Source organism: Sphaerodactylus townsendi, linkage group LG15 (genome assembly GCF_021028975.2).
Source record: "Sphaerodactylus townsendi isolate TG3544 linkage group LG15, MPM_Stown_v2.3, whole genome shotgun sequence".
Taxonomy (NCBI): Eukaryota; Metazoa; Chordata; class Lepidosauria; order Squamata; family Sphaerodactylidae; genus Sphaerodactylus; species Sphaerodactylus townsendi.
This window is the reverse complement of record NC_059439.1, coordinates 27608564-27626518: the sequence shown is the minus strand read 5'-3', so window position 1 is coordinate 27626518 and position 17955 is coordinate 27608564. Positions and strand designations below refer to the sequence as shown.

The window sequence follows — 17955 nt, the reverse complement described above, 5'->3', positions numbered from 1 at the left end:
GCTTGTCCAGATCTCTGAAGCTAAGCAGGAATTCATCCCTGGTTAATATTTGGATGGGGGGGACCGTAAGGGAATACCTAGGTTGCCATGCACTGAGAAGGCAACCAGCTCTCAGTAATCTCTTACCTTAGAAAGCTCTAAAAGGCACTGCCAGGGGTGCTGTGTGGTTTCCAGGCTGTATGGCCGTGTTCTAGCATCATTCTCTTTTGCCTTTTCACCTGCATGTGTGGCTGGCATCTTCAGAGGATCTGAGTTGCCAGCCACAGATGCAGGTGAAATTAATCAGGAGAAGAGCCTGCTAAAGCTAACGGCCTTATTCAGGCTCCACACAGCACCCCGGTGATTCCGGCCGTGAAAGCCTTCGACAATACTCTAAAGGCACTTTTGCACATGCAGAATAATGCACAATTGTTTGCAAGTGGACTTTGCTGTTTTCAGCAGAGATCTCTGACTTCCCGCCATTCGGCACAGATCTCTGACTTCCCCCCATTCTGTTAGATTTTCCTTCTCTGGTCAGAAGGCGGCAACCATGGTTAGTGTTTGCTGAGACAGGTTTAGGCCAGCAATAACTTCCTCCTCTTGATCAACTAATGTCCTTCTCTTTCTGGTGAGGTGCAGCAATAGGGAGAATTGGAGTGACTTTCCACAAGAGTAAATGATGCCAAAGAAATATTATTGGTAGGATTTTTGAAAACGGAGGAGAGCTGCAGCCCTCCCAGAAGAGAGGCTTTAGATCTTAGAAACCTGATACCTTTTTATCACAGAAATGCAGGGAATCCTGCTTAAATTCACACAAGGTGAGGTACATTAAACCTGATCAGCGACACAAGGGGATGTTGCTTCACTGATAAACGCACTAAGATGCCGTTAATGGATAAGCAAAGGAATGCCTAGTTTCAACCATCAAGATCAAGTTATGGTTTTCATAATAACAATCCAGGCCAAGGAGGAAATAGATTTTTTAAACGTAAGTATTCATTTATGGTTCAGTAGGTCATGACACGAGGGAATGTTTTTGCTTGGTTTTATTAAAGTCATGATTGGCAGGAGAATGTTTACCAAACGTTCAGGTAGGTCACCCACATTGAAAATGTGCTATGAATTAGGCATCTCTTTCGTCAGCTACCCTGGTTTCAGGGATGTGGCAAAGCCCCCCTCCCCTTGATGCCACTCTGCTTCCCCCCTCCCCCCGGGAATGCTTGCACTCAGTCTGAGGAATCATTCCCCTTTTAGGTCTTTTGTGAATGTATTTATTTTACCCTAGAGACTTATTTGTGGCTTAGGCCCTTTCCGCACTGCAGAAAGGGCACCCCTGCACCAGCAGGAATCCTGCCGGTGGAGGGGTGGGGGCTGTTCGCATGGGCCCCCGCACGGAGCCGCCTCTTCCCCATCCCCCACACTCACCTCGTCATCCTGTGTCGCCCTGCTGGACTACTAAGACCCGCCCACACTGCCCTCTGACCTCCAGGGGTTGGAGGACAGCGAGGGAGGGTCTCAGCAGTCCGGTAGAGCGACGCAGGATGACGAGGTGAGTGGGGGGGACAACGGGGAAAACAGTGTGTTCCCGGCGGTGCCGTTTGCACCGCGCCGGCAGGAACACACTGTTTTCCAAAAACCTCCCTCCAGGAGGGAGGTTTTGGGGTGCGGCCTGACACCGCTCTGGGAAGGTGGAGGGGAGCCAGGGCGGCGCTGCTGCATTTCAGCAGCGCCGCCTGTGCGAACGGCACCTTAGGGACGGCATTTGGGCCGTGCTTCGTATTTGGGCCGTGCGGAAATGGCCTTACAGTCGCAAGAAAAGGAATCAATCATTTGGGGAATCTGCTACAAAATGGCTTCCTGGTTAATACCAGGGATTGGTGTCTATGGCACAGATCCCAGCTAAGAGTGGGTACACAAATCTGTCCCAGCAGTCAGAGCTTTGAAAATGTTATTGTAATAGGGTTTCAAGTAGGAGCGGAGGAAGAGCGAAGAGGACAGCTGTGAAAAGGTTACCCAAAGCTGGGTTCCTCACCAGTAACGTACCAGAACCAGGGTCCTTTATCCAGATAATCTCAAACAGCTGACATTTTAAAATGTTATTAAAAATAAAGAAAAAGAAATAAGATGTATTTATTTTATTTTATTTATTATTTATTTATTATTTAAATTTATAGACCGCCCAATCCCCAAGGAGATCTGGGCAGTGCACAACACTAATCTATATACAATATGCAACAAGGGTCACAATGACCATATACACTAAAATCCACTAAAACCATTAAAACCATTAAAACCATTCAGTTATTTCTCAGTTATTTCTCAGCTCTAGATAGTTTCAAGTATAAAAACAATACAGTCCAAGGCCATTTAGCCTAAGGTAGAAGAACAATCACAAGAAAAAAAATCTTAAAGAAGACTCCTTTATAAACTGAGGCCCCTTCCGCACACGCAAAATAATGCATTTTCAAACCACTTTCACAACTGTTTGCAAGTGGGTTTTGCCATTCCGCACAGCTTCAAAGAGCACTGAAAGCAGTTTGAAAGTGCATTATTCTGCATGTGCGGAATGAGCCTGAATCTCTTTCTAAGGAATGTTTCTAAGAAAACACTCCTATATCGAGTCTAGAAGGGAAGGCCCAGAGGAGAAGTGTAATTGAATTTGAAGAGATGCTATGGGGGGAAAACATTTTATTGAGGAAGTGGTTTTAGTAAAGGGTGAATGGGTGGGAGAGGCAAAGAGGGAATAGGAAGGCTCACTAGCCCATTCACCCCTCTTGTATTAGAAGAAATATCCTCAACAGCAAGGTCATGAACGGGGAATCCAACAAGACTTGCTTTCTTTTTTATCTCTTGTCTACCACTCCTTCACTTTAGGGCTTTTGGCAATGAACCCATCAGTTGCAGTAAATATAGGTTCTTTGAAAAAGCTTCCTCTCGTCCTTCTTCTCCCGGTTGTGAAACAAATAATTTTCATGCTCCACAACCTGCTCTTAACAGCGAAGGCACAAACCCTCTTCCCAATACAACAATTAAGCAGTTGCTTTGCTCCGCCCAAGAGCCTATATAGCCAAAGCTCTACGTGGATTTTATTCATTAAGAGATACCGAGGCAAACAGCGGAGATGGCGACACAGCTGCGTTACCCAGGCAAGGTGGTGATCGTGACCGGTGGCACCTCTGGCATTGGTCTGGCCACCGTGAGAGAATTTGGTAAGGATGGAAAAAAACTGGGGATGGAGGAGAGGGGAATTGCTGCAACAGGTGCTGTGGCCAAACCTGCCAGGAAGGCAAGGAAGTCTTGCTCATCTAATGTGGGATGGAGAGAAACTGGGAGAGAGGGAAAGGTCCTTTTTATATCCTCAGAGGCACGTTTGTCCAGAAATCTCAAAAAGGACAAAGGTAGTACTACCTTCCAGCATAAGGTCTTGAGATTTTTCATTAGCCATTGACATGCCACAAGACTATAATAGGAAATTATAGCTCTCTCGTGTCTCCCTCCCTCTCTCTGCACCTGCTGAATTTCAACCTGTTGTAATGCTCTTCAAGAACAGTCTGCCAGAATACAGATACACTTCTTGATACTGGGACTTTCAGTCTGTGGCAGGAGGCAGGGGGTAGGGATGCCAACCTCCTGGTGGGACCTGGGGATTCCTTGGAATCCTGTTAATTTGGAGCAGCAGTGGCGCAGGAGGTTAAGAGCTCGTGTATCTAATCTGGAGGAACCGGGTTTGATTCCCAGCTCTGCCGCCTGAGCTGTGGAGGCTTATCTGGGGAATTCAGATTAGCCTGTGCACTCCCACACATGCCAGCTGGGTCACCTTGGGCTAGTCACAGCTTCTCGGAGCTCTCTCAGCCCCACCTACCGTACCTCACAGGGTGTTTGTTGTGAGGGGGGAAGGGCAAGGAGATTGTAAGCTTCTTCTTCTTCTTAATTTTCAAGGGAGTGCGGATGGCAGCATTAGCGGTTGGCTTGAACAGGATGAGCAAAAGCCAAAGGAAATCCAAGACTGTACTTTCAAATTGTGCGCAAGGGATTTTCCAATTTCCCGCTCCAGTTGAAGGGAATATCCATGGGCTTCCTGAGGCGATCTGGTTGACCAGTTAGGGAAGGAAGAAAATAGTTTGGATGGCCCTTTGAAATGTGCCAGTAAGGGCTCTTTCCTTGTTTTATTGATTCGCTTCATTTATACCCCACTTTCCCTCCCAACTTGGATCCAAAGTGGCTTCAGCAAATTCAACACGCACGCTTCAGCCAATGGGGAGGCGGGGAGGCCGGGCTCAGGCTTAAATAGGCCGCCCAGCCCCACCTCCTAAGATATGGTGACCAGCCGTCCTGCTTTTGGTGGGACATTCCCGCCTTTAACGAACTTGTCCCACGTCCTGCGGGTTTTCCCCAAAGTCCCGGGTTTTGGAAGGCTGCCGCACTGCCTTCTGGGGCGCAAGGCAGTGCGGCAGCCTCCCGCGCGGCCGCAGGAGCACACGGCATTCTGGGGCGCTGCCGTTTCCCGCCCTGTGACAGGGTGGGAAACGGCAGCGCCCCAGAAGGCAGTGCGCTCCTGCGGCTGCGCGAGTGTGCGCGCGCACGGGGGGCCGCCCACCCGCCTGTCCCGGTTGGTGAAGGTGACCATCTGGTCACCTTATCGTAAGATGACGTCAAGGCGTCAAGCGTCACTGCCTGGCGCCCACGACCTCCCAGACCCCACGCTGCTGGCAAGCCAAAGGGGGAGGAGGCAGCACCATGGAGGCTGACCCTTCCCCCTCAGCAATGGCAGCCATAGTAAGTCACGGCTGTTCCTTATCACATTTTCCATTTTCCCCTCCCACAATGACCGTAGGCTAGCCAGAGAGCAGCTTTTGAAGTAGGCTAACCAGAGAGTGTATGACCGGCCCCAAGGTTGCTCAGCAAGCTTCCATGGTGGCCTTGTACTCCTACCACTGCGGAGGCATTGCCCATGAGCACGGGCAGAAGAGATTGTCCCTTGGGTATGGGTTTTTTTTTGGGGGGGTGGCCATCAAGGTGAAGGAAGGGAGGGTAAATTCCCCCCCTAGAGTAGCTGTGCTATCAGGGAAAGGTGCCGATAGAAGAATTCATTCTACTGTATAGAAAAAGCAATTTAAAATGTAGAGATCTGTGTGACACACTTTGGAAAAAATGAAAATTCGGCATCGATGAAAATCATCTGTACATGATAACAAACTCAGCCTATTTGCAGCGATGATTTTGCCGGCTGCTTTTTAATTAAACCAGAATGGAGTTTCTTTTGCACTCTCAAGGTTTTCTAAGAAATGCAGGGGAGGTGTGACTTTACGGGCCACTAAAAGAAAGACTTCGAGGCACCTCTTTCTAGCCTCCAGACTTACTCCTGGAGCAAGTTGTTGGTCTGCATGACTGAAAGAAGTCAGCAGATGAAATAATGAGGAAATGGAATGTGTCACATATTCAAGAAACAGGGTTTGAGGAAGCAAGATTTGAGTCCAGTAGCACCAGAAGGACCAACAAGATTTCCAGGCTGCTGTCAAGCCCCAGATCTGTACTCAAATCAGACTTTGCACCATTCGGTTCAAAAGTCTTTATTGGCAGACAACAGTCAGCAAGAGGCCGAAAGCCAATTCTGAATATGGCTTTCCTAAACACCTTATATCAATTCTCCAACACCTCCCCCTTCTCTTTTCCCACATTCTACCCAAACTACAAAAGCACATAGAAAGGAAGGAATGTGTGAAAGACTGAAGGCCAGGGAAGAGATAAGACCACCTGGTCCTGGGTTCCTCTGCTTGGTTCTTTAGGCAAAGTGAAAGTACTCCCCAACACTTCATCCCCCTTCCTCCGTACCAGGCTGCAGCTATGCCTCCCTCCCTGGATGCCAGGCTCCCATCTGACAGCTGGAAACATTTGAGAGTCAAAGCCCCTGATACTTAAACCTGGAAATCTTGCCGGACTCAGATCTTCTCCTACTTCTTCCCCTCTTCTCAGATCTTCTCCTACTTCTCCTAGGAGCAGCAGTGGCGTAGGAGGTTAAGAGCTCGTGTATCTAATCTGGAGGAACCGGGTTTGATTCCCAGCTCTGCCGCTTGAGCTGTGGAGGCTTATCTGGGGAATTCAGATTAGCCTGTACACTCCCACACACGCCAGCTGGGTGACCTTGGGCTAGTCACAGTTTCTTGGATCTCTCTCAGCCCCACCTACCTCACAGGGTGTTTGTTGTGAGGGGGGAAGGGCAAGGAGATTGTCAGCCCCTTTGAGTCTCCTGCAGGAGAGAAAGGGGGGATATAAATCCAAACTCTTCTTCTTCTCTTCTACTGCAAACCATGGCAGCTTCCCACGCTGTGAAACTATCGTCATGGAAGACTTTGTGGGGATGGGGGCATGACTGCTTTTGTCACCAGGGAAAGTTTTGGGGAGAAGTTGGCCTGCAGAAAGTTGCCCCTCCTGAGACTGAAAATAATTTGTTTTCTCTCAAAGGCTCATTCCGCACACGCAAAATAATGCACTTTCAAGCTGCTTTCACAACTGTTTTTGCCATTCCGCACAGCTTCAAAGAGCCCTGAAAGCAGCTTGAAAGTGCATTATTCTGCGTGTGCGGAATGAGCCAAAGTGTTTGTGGGTTGTTTTTTGAAATGTTGAAGACCCAACTGGGAGGAAAGGCAGGAATCTAATTCAAATTCAAATGACTTTTATTGGCATATGTACACATCCAAAACATTATAGACCATTAGGATAAAATGCCTTTGCTAGAAACTTAGGCTCGTTCTGCACATGCAGAATAATGCACTTTCAAACTGCTTTCAGTGCTCTTTGAAGCTGTGCGGAATGGCAAAATCCGCTTGCAAACAGTTGTGAAAGTGGTTTGAAAATGCATTATTTTGCGTGTGCGGAAGGGGCCTTAGCCACATCTTCGGTTTTTCTTGGACTGTGATCATTTAAAAGGTAACAAGTCTCATCCCTATCAGAGTATAGGTGATCAGTATTCAGGTGGGGATCAATGAAGACTCTTCTTAGGGTGTTATGCCGGATACAGTATAGCAAGATGTGTGCTATAGTTTCTTTTTTGCTTGTCTGGGCAATGGCATAATCTGTCCTTTGCTGGGATATTTAAATATCTTCCTCTGAGGTCAGCCAAGGGCAATGTGTTCATTCGTGCTTGCATAAATGCACGCCTCAAAACTGGTGTTATTAAATTATAAAAATATGCAGGTAATATTTTATACTTCGGGGTGAGAGGTTCAAAGGAGAACAAATTTTGGGTGCTGTGTGGTTTCCGGGCTGTATGGCCGTGTTCTAGCAGCATTCTCTCCTGATGTTTCGCCTGCGGATTTGATCCTCTGAAGATGCCAGCCACAGATGCAGGCGAAATATCAGGAGAGAATGCTGCTAGAACACGGCCATACAGCCCGGGAACCACACAGCACCCAAGTGATTCTGGCCGTGAAAGCCTTCGACAATACATAGAACAAATTTTGTTGGCATGCGAAAATAAGTGTTGCATCTCAGTGTCCAGGATTCTTTGTTTAAATTCCTTATATATATATATATATGGTTCTTCTTAGTTGAGGAGTAAGTCTAAAGCTAAACCTACAGATTTGATTGTATTGATTATTAATTTATTCCATTTTGACTGTTGAAAATCAGATAGTATGTCCCAGATAAGATTGCCATGCAGTGCCTTGAAATGTAGGTGTATCCAATACTTAATTGTTTTTAGCCGCACTCTGGTTTCCATGTAATTCACACCGGTTTCCAGGCACAAGGGCAGGAATCTCTCGATGTAAGAACATAAGAACATAAGAACTAGCCTGCTGGATCAGACCAGAGTCCATCTAGTCCAGCATTCTGCTACTCGCTGTGGCCCACCAGGTGCCTTTGGGAGCTCACATGCAGGATGTGAAAGCAATGGCCTTCTGCTGCTGCTCCTGAGCACCTGGTCTGCTATGTACATCTTGGTGAGTGAGTCAAACCGTTAAGTTCTGTCTTGTTTTTCTTTTTCTCCCCCTCCTCCAGTTCGCCGGGGAGCCAATGTGGTGTTCTGTTCATTACCATCTGAAGGTGAGTATAGAACCTGTGCCCCCCTGATAGGATACCCTGGTTTGTTTAAAATATATGTATAAGTTACCTCTACTGAGATACTTTGTGAGGCAGCTTTACAAAGTTCACATTAAGAATATTATAAAGCAGCATGAAAATGGTTCATTAAAAAAACAGAACAACTAAAACCCTAATTAAAGAATTAAAACTTAAAATTATTTTTCATAAAATAGGTGTCAGGAGTCAATAGTAAAAGCAATTTGAAGATATCTACTCCTCCAAGGGAAAATAGACAACAGTATTCAGTTCCTTCTGGGTTCTGAATACTTATCGGTCATCGATTTGGTCCACTCCCCCTGTAGACAGGAGTTTTCTCCAGAAGGAATTTGGGCCTTTCCCCACTTACCTTAAGCCCCGCGCTACGCTCTTCAAGTAGTGTGGGGTCCTTGGGCATACCCCACGACAGGGGCGGCCACAGCGAAGCCATCCCGATGCTGCCGCGGTCGCGCCCACTCAGCGCACGGCATCCCTGGCGCTGGAGAAAACGGCGCCTGTTGATGACCCCGCGCAGAGCGCGGGGTTGTGGGGACGCCCGGGCACGCACCAGGGATGCCGCGCGCCGCGGCATAGGGGGGATCGCTTCGAGTGGGGAAAGGCCCTTTGTTCCCCCACTTTTAGGTTGCCTTTCTCCAAATGGACAATTGGGGTGGAAGGACAAAAAAATCTGGACAATGCAGAAATGGTTGGAATATATATGGGAGCAAATACAATTAGAAATTTTCGACACAATGTCAAGAAATCAAATATGGCAAGAAAAACAAAAGGACATGAGGGAGATTTGGATAGAATTCAAAGACTGGCTAAACGAAATTGGAATTACAGAAGAAAAATGGACAAGAAGATTGAAAAGAATGGACCTGCTGCTGCGCATCTAAAGAAGAGAAGAAGAAGGAGGGGGAGGGGAAAAAGGGGAAAAAAAGATATGGAGGATGTATATAAAGTATACATTATAAATTTGTAATAATTCCGAAATATCAATAAAAATATTTTTTTTAAAAAAAAAAGAGAAAACAGGCAGGAGGGAGGGGTAGTTTTCAGAGCATTTTGCAAATCCCTTGTGTATTTAGAAACGTCTGTGCACTTAGAGCTTGGGCACAACTAGAGAGGAAGATGGAGGGATAAGCTGAGAGCCACTCAGAAAAGGTAGGGTTAGAAGGCTTGTTTGGCTGGCAACTGCGCTGTTTTTCCACTTTGCAGCGGAAAAGGGACAAGCAATTCAGAGAGAGCTGCAAGATTCTGAGTGCCCGGGGGACGCTTACTTCGCGGTCTGTGATGTCCGCAAGGAGACCGACATTAAGGTAGGCTAAAACCGGGTGAGGACTGGTGTTTCCCTGCGGATTCTTCTTCAGCGTCACAGCAACCATTAGTAAAATTATTCTCCATATTCTAATTCTCAAGTGTCTAAATGGTGGTGGCACTGTTCTTTTGGACTTTTGACTTGAATAATAATCTTCTTTCATAAACTACGCATGAGTTTGTCACCCACGAAGTCATATCTGTCTCCTCTCCTTAAGTCCTTGCATGTAGTTCCACTTACCTTCTCTGTGAACTTTATGCTTCTAGTCCCCACTGTCATAGTATGCAACAGTGGGGTAGGAGGTTAAGAGCTCGTGTATCTAATCTGGAGGAACCGGGTTTGAATCCCTGCTCTGCCGCGTGAGATGTGGAGGCTTATCTGGGGAATTCAGATTAGCCTGTACACTCCCACACACGCCAGCTGGGTGACCTTGGGCTAGTCACAGCTTCTCGGAGCTCTCTCAGCCCCACCTACCTCACAGGGCGTTTGTTGTGAGGGGGGAAGGGCAAGGAGATTGTAAGCCCCTTTGAGTCTCCTGCAGGAGAGAAAGGGGGGATATAAATCCAAACGCTTCTTCTTCTTCTATGCTATTCCCATGGCTGATGTGAGGCAGGGAAGGGTTACAGCTCTGGTGGGTGTAGGTGGTTCAGCGTACAGGGTGAGCTCAGGGCACCCTTTTAGGTTGGAATGGTCCTGGACAAGGCGAAGCCTCTTTAGAAAGAAAATGCTCTCCCTACAATCCTGTCTATCGTGAGCGTGCTGTCCCTCACTGGATCTCCTCTTGGCATAAAATACATGGCTCTATTCCAATTGGAAGTTCACAATTCAGCAATCTTCATCAAGGAAAGACCAGAGCACCCTCTCCCCAAACCATATCTGATCTTGTCCCTTATCCCATATATTCACCTTCTTCTTTGGTTTCTCTTCTCCTCTCTTCCTTGTGGTTCCTTTTCTACCCAACCTTCTCATTCTTGCTCTCAACTCTCAGAGGAGTTGGCAACCAGGGAAGGCGTGATGATGGCAGGGCCTTGTAGGCCTGGAACTTCAAGGCTCTTGACCATTGTTAATATTGTCCTGACATAGAACTCTCTTCATCCCTGTTCCTGCAGAGGTTGATTTCAGTCACTGTAGAACGTTACGGGTGCCTGGACTGCTTGGTGAACAATGCTGGAAGTGGTAAGAGATTTTCTGATAGTTGGGTGTAACAACAACAACAAAAGCCTTTTATTGGCATACTAGCATGCCCGGCCACGCGCTGCTGTGGCTGAGTCTGGTGAAGTGGAAAAGGAAGAAAAGGGGAAGCGAGCGGTTCGAACATGTGTCATTGCACAATGATTGCAAGGGAGGGGAGAGGCAAGGGGCCCCTCTCTCCCCTCCCTCTCTCCTGTTCCCTTGCATGGCAACCCTGCAGGTCCCTCCTTAACGTTCCCCTTCCTCTGCTAGGGTGGTCGGGCCATGTCCAGGTGGGCTGGTCCTGTCCCTTTCACTCCCTTCCCTTGCAGGCGTAAAACAGGCATGAGCTATGTTGTGTTCAAATTTCAGAGCATTTGGTCCAGCAAACCCCTGGACCCTCCCTCACCTTCCCCTTCCTCCGCTAGGGTGGGTGGGCCATGTGCAGATAGCCCGTCGCATCCCTTTCACTCCATAAGGCAGTGGTTTTCAAGGAAGGCATGGTTGGTTCCCTTGTATCAGAGGGTGTTGCTTTGATGGCCAGCAGATGGTGCTGTTGCGGAACAGAACTGTGGTTCCAACTGTCACAGGTGTAGCATGTACACCATAACTGGCACAGTTGTGACATGTACACCACAGGAGGTGTGGAAACAGTATGAAAACCTGGCCGCACGCGAATGTGACGTTGTGTGAAAATTTCAAAGCAGTCGGTCCAGTAGTTTGGGAGATTATCTGTCAGCAGAAAAACGAACTGATAGATTTTTATATAGAGAGATGAGGGGGATGAGGGTGTTTATTCAAAAGATGGAAGGAACTTGTCAAATGTGTCCAGAACTATAACTTCGCAGCAGCTGTAATCCAGAATGCATCCAAGCCATACCTGTTTATAAAGAAAGTAAAGAAATGACAGTGCCCTTATCACGCAACATATTTCTATGAAGCTCTTAGGACTGCCTTCTCCCAACTAACGTATTTTAAAGGAAAGTCTTCTTCACTTCAAGATTAGCTAGCTTGTGGACTTTGCTGTTCCAAGGTGGAGTGATGGCCTCCAGCTGAATTGGAGGCTCAGAAGGATTCCTGGAGGTTAGGTCTATCAGTTAGCTATGCTGTTGGAATGAAACTTCTGCATTTGGAGCCCCTGCGTCTCCGAGGATCAGTGAAAGGGAGACAGTACAGCATTGTCAGCTCGGCTAGGGAATTCCTGAAGATTTGCAGGGGAACCTGAGGTGGACAGTGTTTGGAGGGGAGAGACCTCAGTGGGGACCACAGATCCCAGTCTCCAAAGGATGTATTTCAACTGATTTTTGTATTCTTGTAGATCTTCCTGCCCCACTTGGAGGCTGGGAGCCTCAGGGTAATAACAATAAGAGGCTTGGGCCTTCTGGAGCACGTGGTTGCCTCTGTGTTTAGTGGTCTGGACTACTGGTGGGGTCCAATAGGGTTGCTCTTGTGCCCATGTGAACTATTACAGGGGTCTGCAACCTGCGGCTCTCCAGATGTTCGTGGACTACAATTCCCATCAGCCCCTGCCACTATGGCCAATTGGCCATGCTGGCAGGGGCTGATGGGAGTTGTAGTCCATGAACATCTGGAGAGCCGCAAGTTGCAGACCCCTGGACTATTAGGTTTGACTTATGGTTTCAGTCAAATGAGTATCCCTTTAATCCCCAAAACTAGTGTCAAATCCATTAGCGTATTCAGGGGTGCACACTGGGCCTTTCCCCACTTACCTTAATCCCCCCTATGCCGCCCGCTGCTCTCAGCATGCGGCATCCCTGGCGCGCACCCGGGCGTCCCCATGACCCCGCGCACCCGGGCGTCCCCCGGCACTCCCCCATGACCCTTTGCGCGGGGTCATCACAAGGCGCCGTTTAAAAGAGCGCCAGGGATGCCGCCCGCTGAAGGGGTGTGACAGCGGCAGAGTCGGGGTGGCTGTGCTGTCGCCGCCCCTGTCGTGGAGAGTGCCGGGGGACCCCGCGCTACTTTCCGAGAGTAGCGTGGGGCTTAAGATAAGTGGGGAAAGGCCCACTCTTTTGCTCTTTATGGATTTTGCCTCTGTGAAATACACTTCCGTTTTATATCCTCTTGCTAACAGGTAGGGCTGTGAGTGCCCAAGACTTCCACAACATGATGGAACTCAACGCTCTAAGCGTTTTGTTAGCATCCAAGGTGAGTGTTTCTAACTTGCAAGGAGTTTCCCTGTTCTCTGAGGGCAGCTAGCTTCATCTGGAGTTGAAAGACAAGAATGTATATATGCTGTTTTGCTTTTTTCAGAAATGTGTATAAGATCGTTAACTGTCGCAAGATAAGAGTGAGAAATAAAATAAGAAAGGCTGCAAGAACAAGGAGTCACATTTGCAAGATTACGTATTCCTAAAGATGACGACAATGTTATCTGTATTGGAGACATGATCCTTTGGATCTATAAAAATTGTTGCTTTGTTTTTCAAATAGTATTATTTCTTTTAAACTTAGGCTCATTCCGCACATGCAGAATAATGCACTTTCAAACTGCTTTCACTGCTCTTTAAAGCTGTGCGGAATAGCAAAATCCACTTGCAAACAGTCGTGAAAGTGGTTTGAAAATGCATTATTTTGCGTGTGCGGAAGGGACCTTAATAAAGATTATTTTTAAAAAGAAAAGAAAAAAACCTGGAATGGTATGTGATTCAGAGGTGAAATGCTTTACCTGTATCTGTCAGTTCTCTGCAACCCAAATCAAAATGAAATGCAAGATTCATGACTCAATAGCTGAGGAGCTACTTTGCACCTTGCGATCTCCAGCTGCAAGAATTTCTACTTGCAGTGTTTTAAAAGGTCTCTGCCAACTGGCAATTCTAAGCTAGCTGTGTTAACATAATAGTCTGACTCCAGCACATGGCAGCTTCATCCATTTCTGTTTCGAGATCAGGCACATCGTTTCTCTTTGTGTTTTGTGTACAGTATGCGCTGCCCTACTTACGGAAAACGAAAGGAAACATCATCAACTTGGCCAGTCTTTTTGGTGTGATTGGGATGAAGAATACTGTGACATACTCCTCAAGCAAGGTAATACTGACCCAAGTTTTTTTTTTTAAAGGTTCTGCCCTTGGGCCTTCTGCCGCATGTTGATTAGGAGATGAAGGTTTGGAAAATTTCCAACTACAAAAGATACATTGAAAACTATCCACAACTCAAACAAATATTATACCTAAGCAACCAATATAAGACTTGGAGAGTCCAAACTATATGCAAATATTTATTAGACCTAGAAAACATTCAAATCGTGAACAATAGTGCTTTTACATGTGAGCATGTTTGAGAGCAGTGTTGTGTATCAACAAATTCACAGAAAAGCCACCAGGTTATCTTGCTTATTTCATGCATAATTTCCCCCCTTTTCAGCCTGTGATTGATGGCTTCCTAGTTGCTAGTGGTACACCTATCAAATGATATATTATGTAGTCCTATGTTTAAGAACATAAGAACATAAGAACTAGCCTGCTGGATCAGACCAGAGTCCATCTAGTCCAGCATTCTGCTTCTTGCAGTGGCCCACCAGGTGCCTTTGGGAGCTCACAGGCAGGAGGTGAAAGCAATGGCCTTCTGCTGCTGCTGCTGCTCCTGAGCACCTGGTCTGCTAAGGCATTTGCAATCTGAGATCAAGGAGGATCAAGATTGGTAGCCATAGATTGACTTCTCCTCCATAAATCTGTCCAAGCCCTTTTTAAAGCTAACCAGGTTAGTGGCCATCACCACCTCCTGTGGCAGCATATTCCAAACACCAATCACACGTTGCGTGAAGAAGTGTTTCCTTTTATTAGTCCTAATTCTTCCCCCCAGCATTTTCAAGGAATGCCCCCTGGTTCTAGTATTGTGAGAAAGAGAGAAAAATTTCTCTCTGTCAACATTTTCTACCCCATGCATAATTTTATAGACTTCAATCATATCCCCCCTCAGACGTCTCCTCTCCAAACTAAAGAGTCCCAAACGCTGCAGCCTCTCCTCATAAGGAAGGTGCTCCATCCTTCAATCAGTTTGTATATTAACGGCAATTCTTGAATCCTTAATAAAGGTGTCCATCCCACACGAAGCGAATTTTCAGTTAGCTTTGCATGGAATTGACAAAATTAACAGGGCAATCCGGAACAGAGTTACTTCAGTCTAAACCCACTGACTTCAATAGATTTAGGAGAAGAAGAGTTTGGATTTATATCCCCCCTTTCTCTCCTGTAGGAGACTCAAAGGGGCTTACAATCTCCTGTCCCTTCCCCCTCACAACAAACACCCTGTGAGGTAGGTGGGACGGAGAGAGCTCCAAAGAAATGTGACTAGCCCAAGGTCACCCAGCTGGCATGTGCTGGAGTACACAAGCTAATCTGGTTCCTCCATAGCTCAAGTGGCAGAGCAGGGAATCAAACCCAGTTCTCTAGATTAGAGCGCACCTGCTCTTAACCACTACACCACGCTGGCTCTCTGAATAATTTAGACTGGAGTAACTCTGTTCTGGATTGCACTACAAGTTTCTCAGCTGCCCCTCCTGCATTATCTCTTGCCCAGTGCAACAGATCTTTCTGGGGATGGTTATGACCCAGGTATGGCCCCTATCTTGTCCTCACTAGAGCTGCCAAGAGGCCTTGAGAAAAATACCCTGTCTGTTTAATAGAAGCTTAATAGCTACTTGGATTGTAGGTATTATTTATGTACATATCATAGAAAGCTTTTTCTTCATGCAGATCAGATTGTAGTCAAAGGCATAAAAGGAGCCCAAGTCATTTATGGTCAGTTGGCAACCACGCTTGTTGTGTGTTTCCCTTGCAGGGTGCAGTTATTGCAATGACCAAAACTCTGGCCATAGATGAGAGCAAATACGGAGTCCGAGTCAACTGGTAAGAGAGATTATTATCCATACAAAACTCTTGATCTACATGGCCCTTGGCAGGATAATTTCATGGATGAAAGGCAGGTCCTCCTTAACCCAGTGCCTGGAGCTTTTAGTTGCTATTGTTGGCTGTCAAGTCACAGCTGATTGACGGGCTTCGGGTTTTCAAGGGAAGAGATTTCTGGAGGTGGTTTGCCATTGCTTTCCTCCACGTCATGCCCCTGGTGTTCCTTTGAGGTCTTGCCAGAATTGAGGCTGAGAGGATGCGACTGAGCCAATGTCACCCCACAATCTTCCATGGCACGGGTCACAGCTGACTTATGGGTTTAGGGCTTTCAAGGGAAGAGGAGGAGTGTGGATTTATATCCCCCCCCCCTTTCTCTCCTGCAGGAGACTCAAAGGGGCTGACAATCTCCTTGCCCTTCCCCCCTCACAACAAACACCCTGTGAGGTAGGTGGGGCTGAGAGAGATCCAAGAAACTGTAACTAGCCCAAGGTCACCCAGCTGGTGTGTGTGGGAGTGTACAGGCTAATCTGAATTCCCCAGATAAGCCTCCACAACTCAAGTGGCAGAGTTGGGAATCAAACCTGGTTCCTCCAGATCAGAGCGCACCTACTCTCAGCCACTGCTCTTAGCCACTACGCCACTGCTGCTCCTTTCTAGTTTACTATTGCCTGCCTCCGCTTATTTCTCCGGTGTTCTTTTGAGATCTTGCCGTGATTCTTTGACCGTTTCTAAAATTCCCCAACATTTTGAATTTTAGCATCTCACCAAGTAATATCTGGACTCCTTCGTGGGAAGGGCATGCAAATCAGTCGCCAAATCCAGAGGCCGCAAAGAAAGAAGGCAGAAATTTCCAGGCAAGTGTGTTGTGGGGAAACAGGAATGGTGCAGCTGCAGATACCTGGTTCGACCTAAGGTTACCATCCTGATGGTGGGACCTGATGTTCGCCGAAAATAACAACTATTCTCCGTGCGACAAAAATGAGTGCTCAGGAGAAAAGCTCTGGAGGGTATGGGAATCTACAGAGGGTGGGTGTTCTTGGACTTCTGTATTGCCTAAGGGAGAAGCATCCCCACTGAGTTCTGTCACCCTCTTCAGATTGTGCCTTCCCCAGACTTTGCCTCTAGACCTCCCAAGCTGGAATTGGCAGCCCTACCTCTACCGCATCTAAAAGGGTAACAATAAGGACTGTGAACACAAACACTCAAAGTTAGAATTCTTCACCCAGAAAATATGGATTCTGTATTGTTGAAGGCTTTCACGGCCGGAATCACTTGGGTGCTGTGTGGTTTCCGGGCTGTATGGCCGTGTTCTAGCAGCATTCTCTCCTGACGTTTCACCTGCATCTGTGGCTGGCATCTTCAGAGGATCCTCTGAAGATGCCAGCCACAGATGCAGGCGAAACGTCAGGAGAGAATGCTGCTAGAACACGGCCATACAGCCCGGAAACCACACAGCACCTAAATATGGATTCTACTGCTAGAAAATCCTGCCACACACAGATTCAGCAAGGGAAACCTTATCTCACTTGAGAGGAGTATAGAAGTCTATATTTATCTCTCTTCTCTTGCCCTTTTATAGCTAATGGGACGTTTTGGGACGCCAGAAGAAGTGGCTTTGGCTGCCATATATCTTGCCGCTGATGGAACTTTTTGCACTGGTTTCAACCTTGTGGTCAGTGGTGGAGCTGAAGTTGGCTTTGGAGTAAAGAACCAGGTGGATCAGGAGCCCAGCCCACGTGCAGGTGTGACCTCGCAGGACTCCTCTAGCAAGCCTTAAGGAGGAGTGGGGATCAGACCGAAGAGAACAGCCATCATTGATTCAAAGTCACCCTTCCAAGAAGAGCTCCACAAAGGAGTTGTTTTAGCTAAAGGGAGTGGGAAGTAGGACACTCAAGAGTCAGTATTTTATTTATTTATTTCATCAAATGTATATACCGCCCTCCCCCGAAGGGCTCAGGGCGGTGTCCAACATTAGCCATAAAAACAATTAAAACAAGGAACAACAACCAATAACCAATTAATAAGAACCATCTATAACTTACAGATGGCTTCAATTGGCCATGGTGGCAGGGGCTGATGGGAATTGTAGCCCATGAACGTCTGGAGGGCTGCCGGTTGCAGACCCCTGGGCCAGCCCCTTTCTCGATGACATTGCGGGGCAAGCGCCACGATGCCCGCTTGCCCTGCTATGGCATGGCCACAAGCCCACTTCTGCTCTTACCGGGGCTGAAGCTGGGAGACTCTTCCCCGCCCATTCAGAGCAGCAACTACGACCATGTTGATTCACAGCTGCTCTTTACTGTATCTTCATGTAGGCCTATTGGGAAGCTGAAAAGGACTTTGCCAGAAGGAAAGATGGCAGCGCCATTTTGGATTCAGCTTCACCTGGCCCTGATCTTGATGTTATGGGCAGGAACTAAGCTCTGGAAGTTCTCTTCTCTAATTAGGCTTCACTTTGTCGTATGGATGTGCCCAAGGACAGTCAGTCCATGAAATGGTCGAATTCATTAAATGCTCCCTGTTGATGTTTCCTATTTAATTCTCCTTGACCAAACCTTT

At 47.2% G+C, this 17955-nt stretch overlaps 1 protein-coding gene across 1 annotated transcript; it reads left to right on the top strand.

Moving 5' to 3' along the window:
- The first annotated feature begins 3100 nt into the window (after positions 1-3100).
- LOC125445305 (17-beta-hydroxysteroid dehydrogenase 14-like) lies at positions 3101-17708 on the top strand. The gene is made up of 9 exons (XM_048518317.1): positions 3101-3188; positions 7978-8022; positions 9259-9359; positions 10468-10534; positions 12624-12697; positions 13472-13576; positions 15329-15396; positions 16154-16250; positions 16976-17708. Exons 1-9 carry the CDS (start codon positions 3101-3103, stop codon positions 17171-17173), a joined length of 843 nt encoding a protein of 280 aa, XP_048374274.1. The 3' UTR covers positions 17174-17708.
- Positions 17709-17955: the final 247 nt, after the last annotated feature.

Excerpts from the sequence above, each read along its gene's own strand:
- LOC125445305 (XM_048518317.1), top strand. The coding sequence starts at position 3,101 with ATGGCGACACAGCTGCGTTACCCAGGCAAGGTGGTGATCGTGACCGGT. Across the intron at positions 9,360-10,467 it reads GCAAGGAGACCGACATTAAG|AGGTTGATTTCAGTCACTGT; the intron begins GTAGGCTAAAAC and ends CTGTTCCTGCAG. Across the intron at positions 10,535-12,623 it reads GGTGAACAATGCTGGAAGTG|GTAGGGCTGTGAGTGCCCAA; the intron begins GTAAGAGATTTT and ends TCTTGCTAACAG.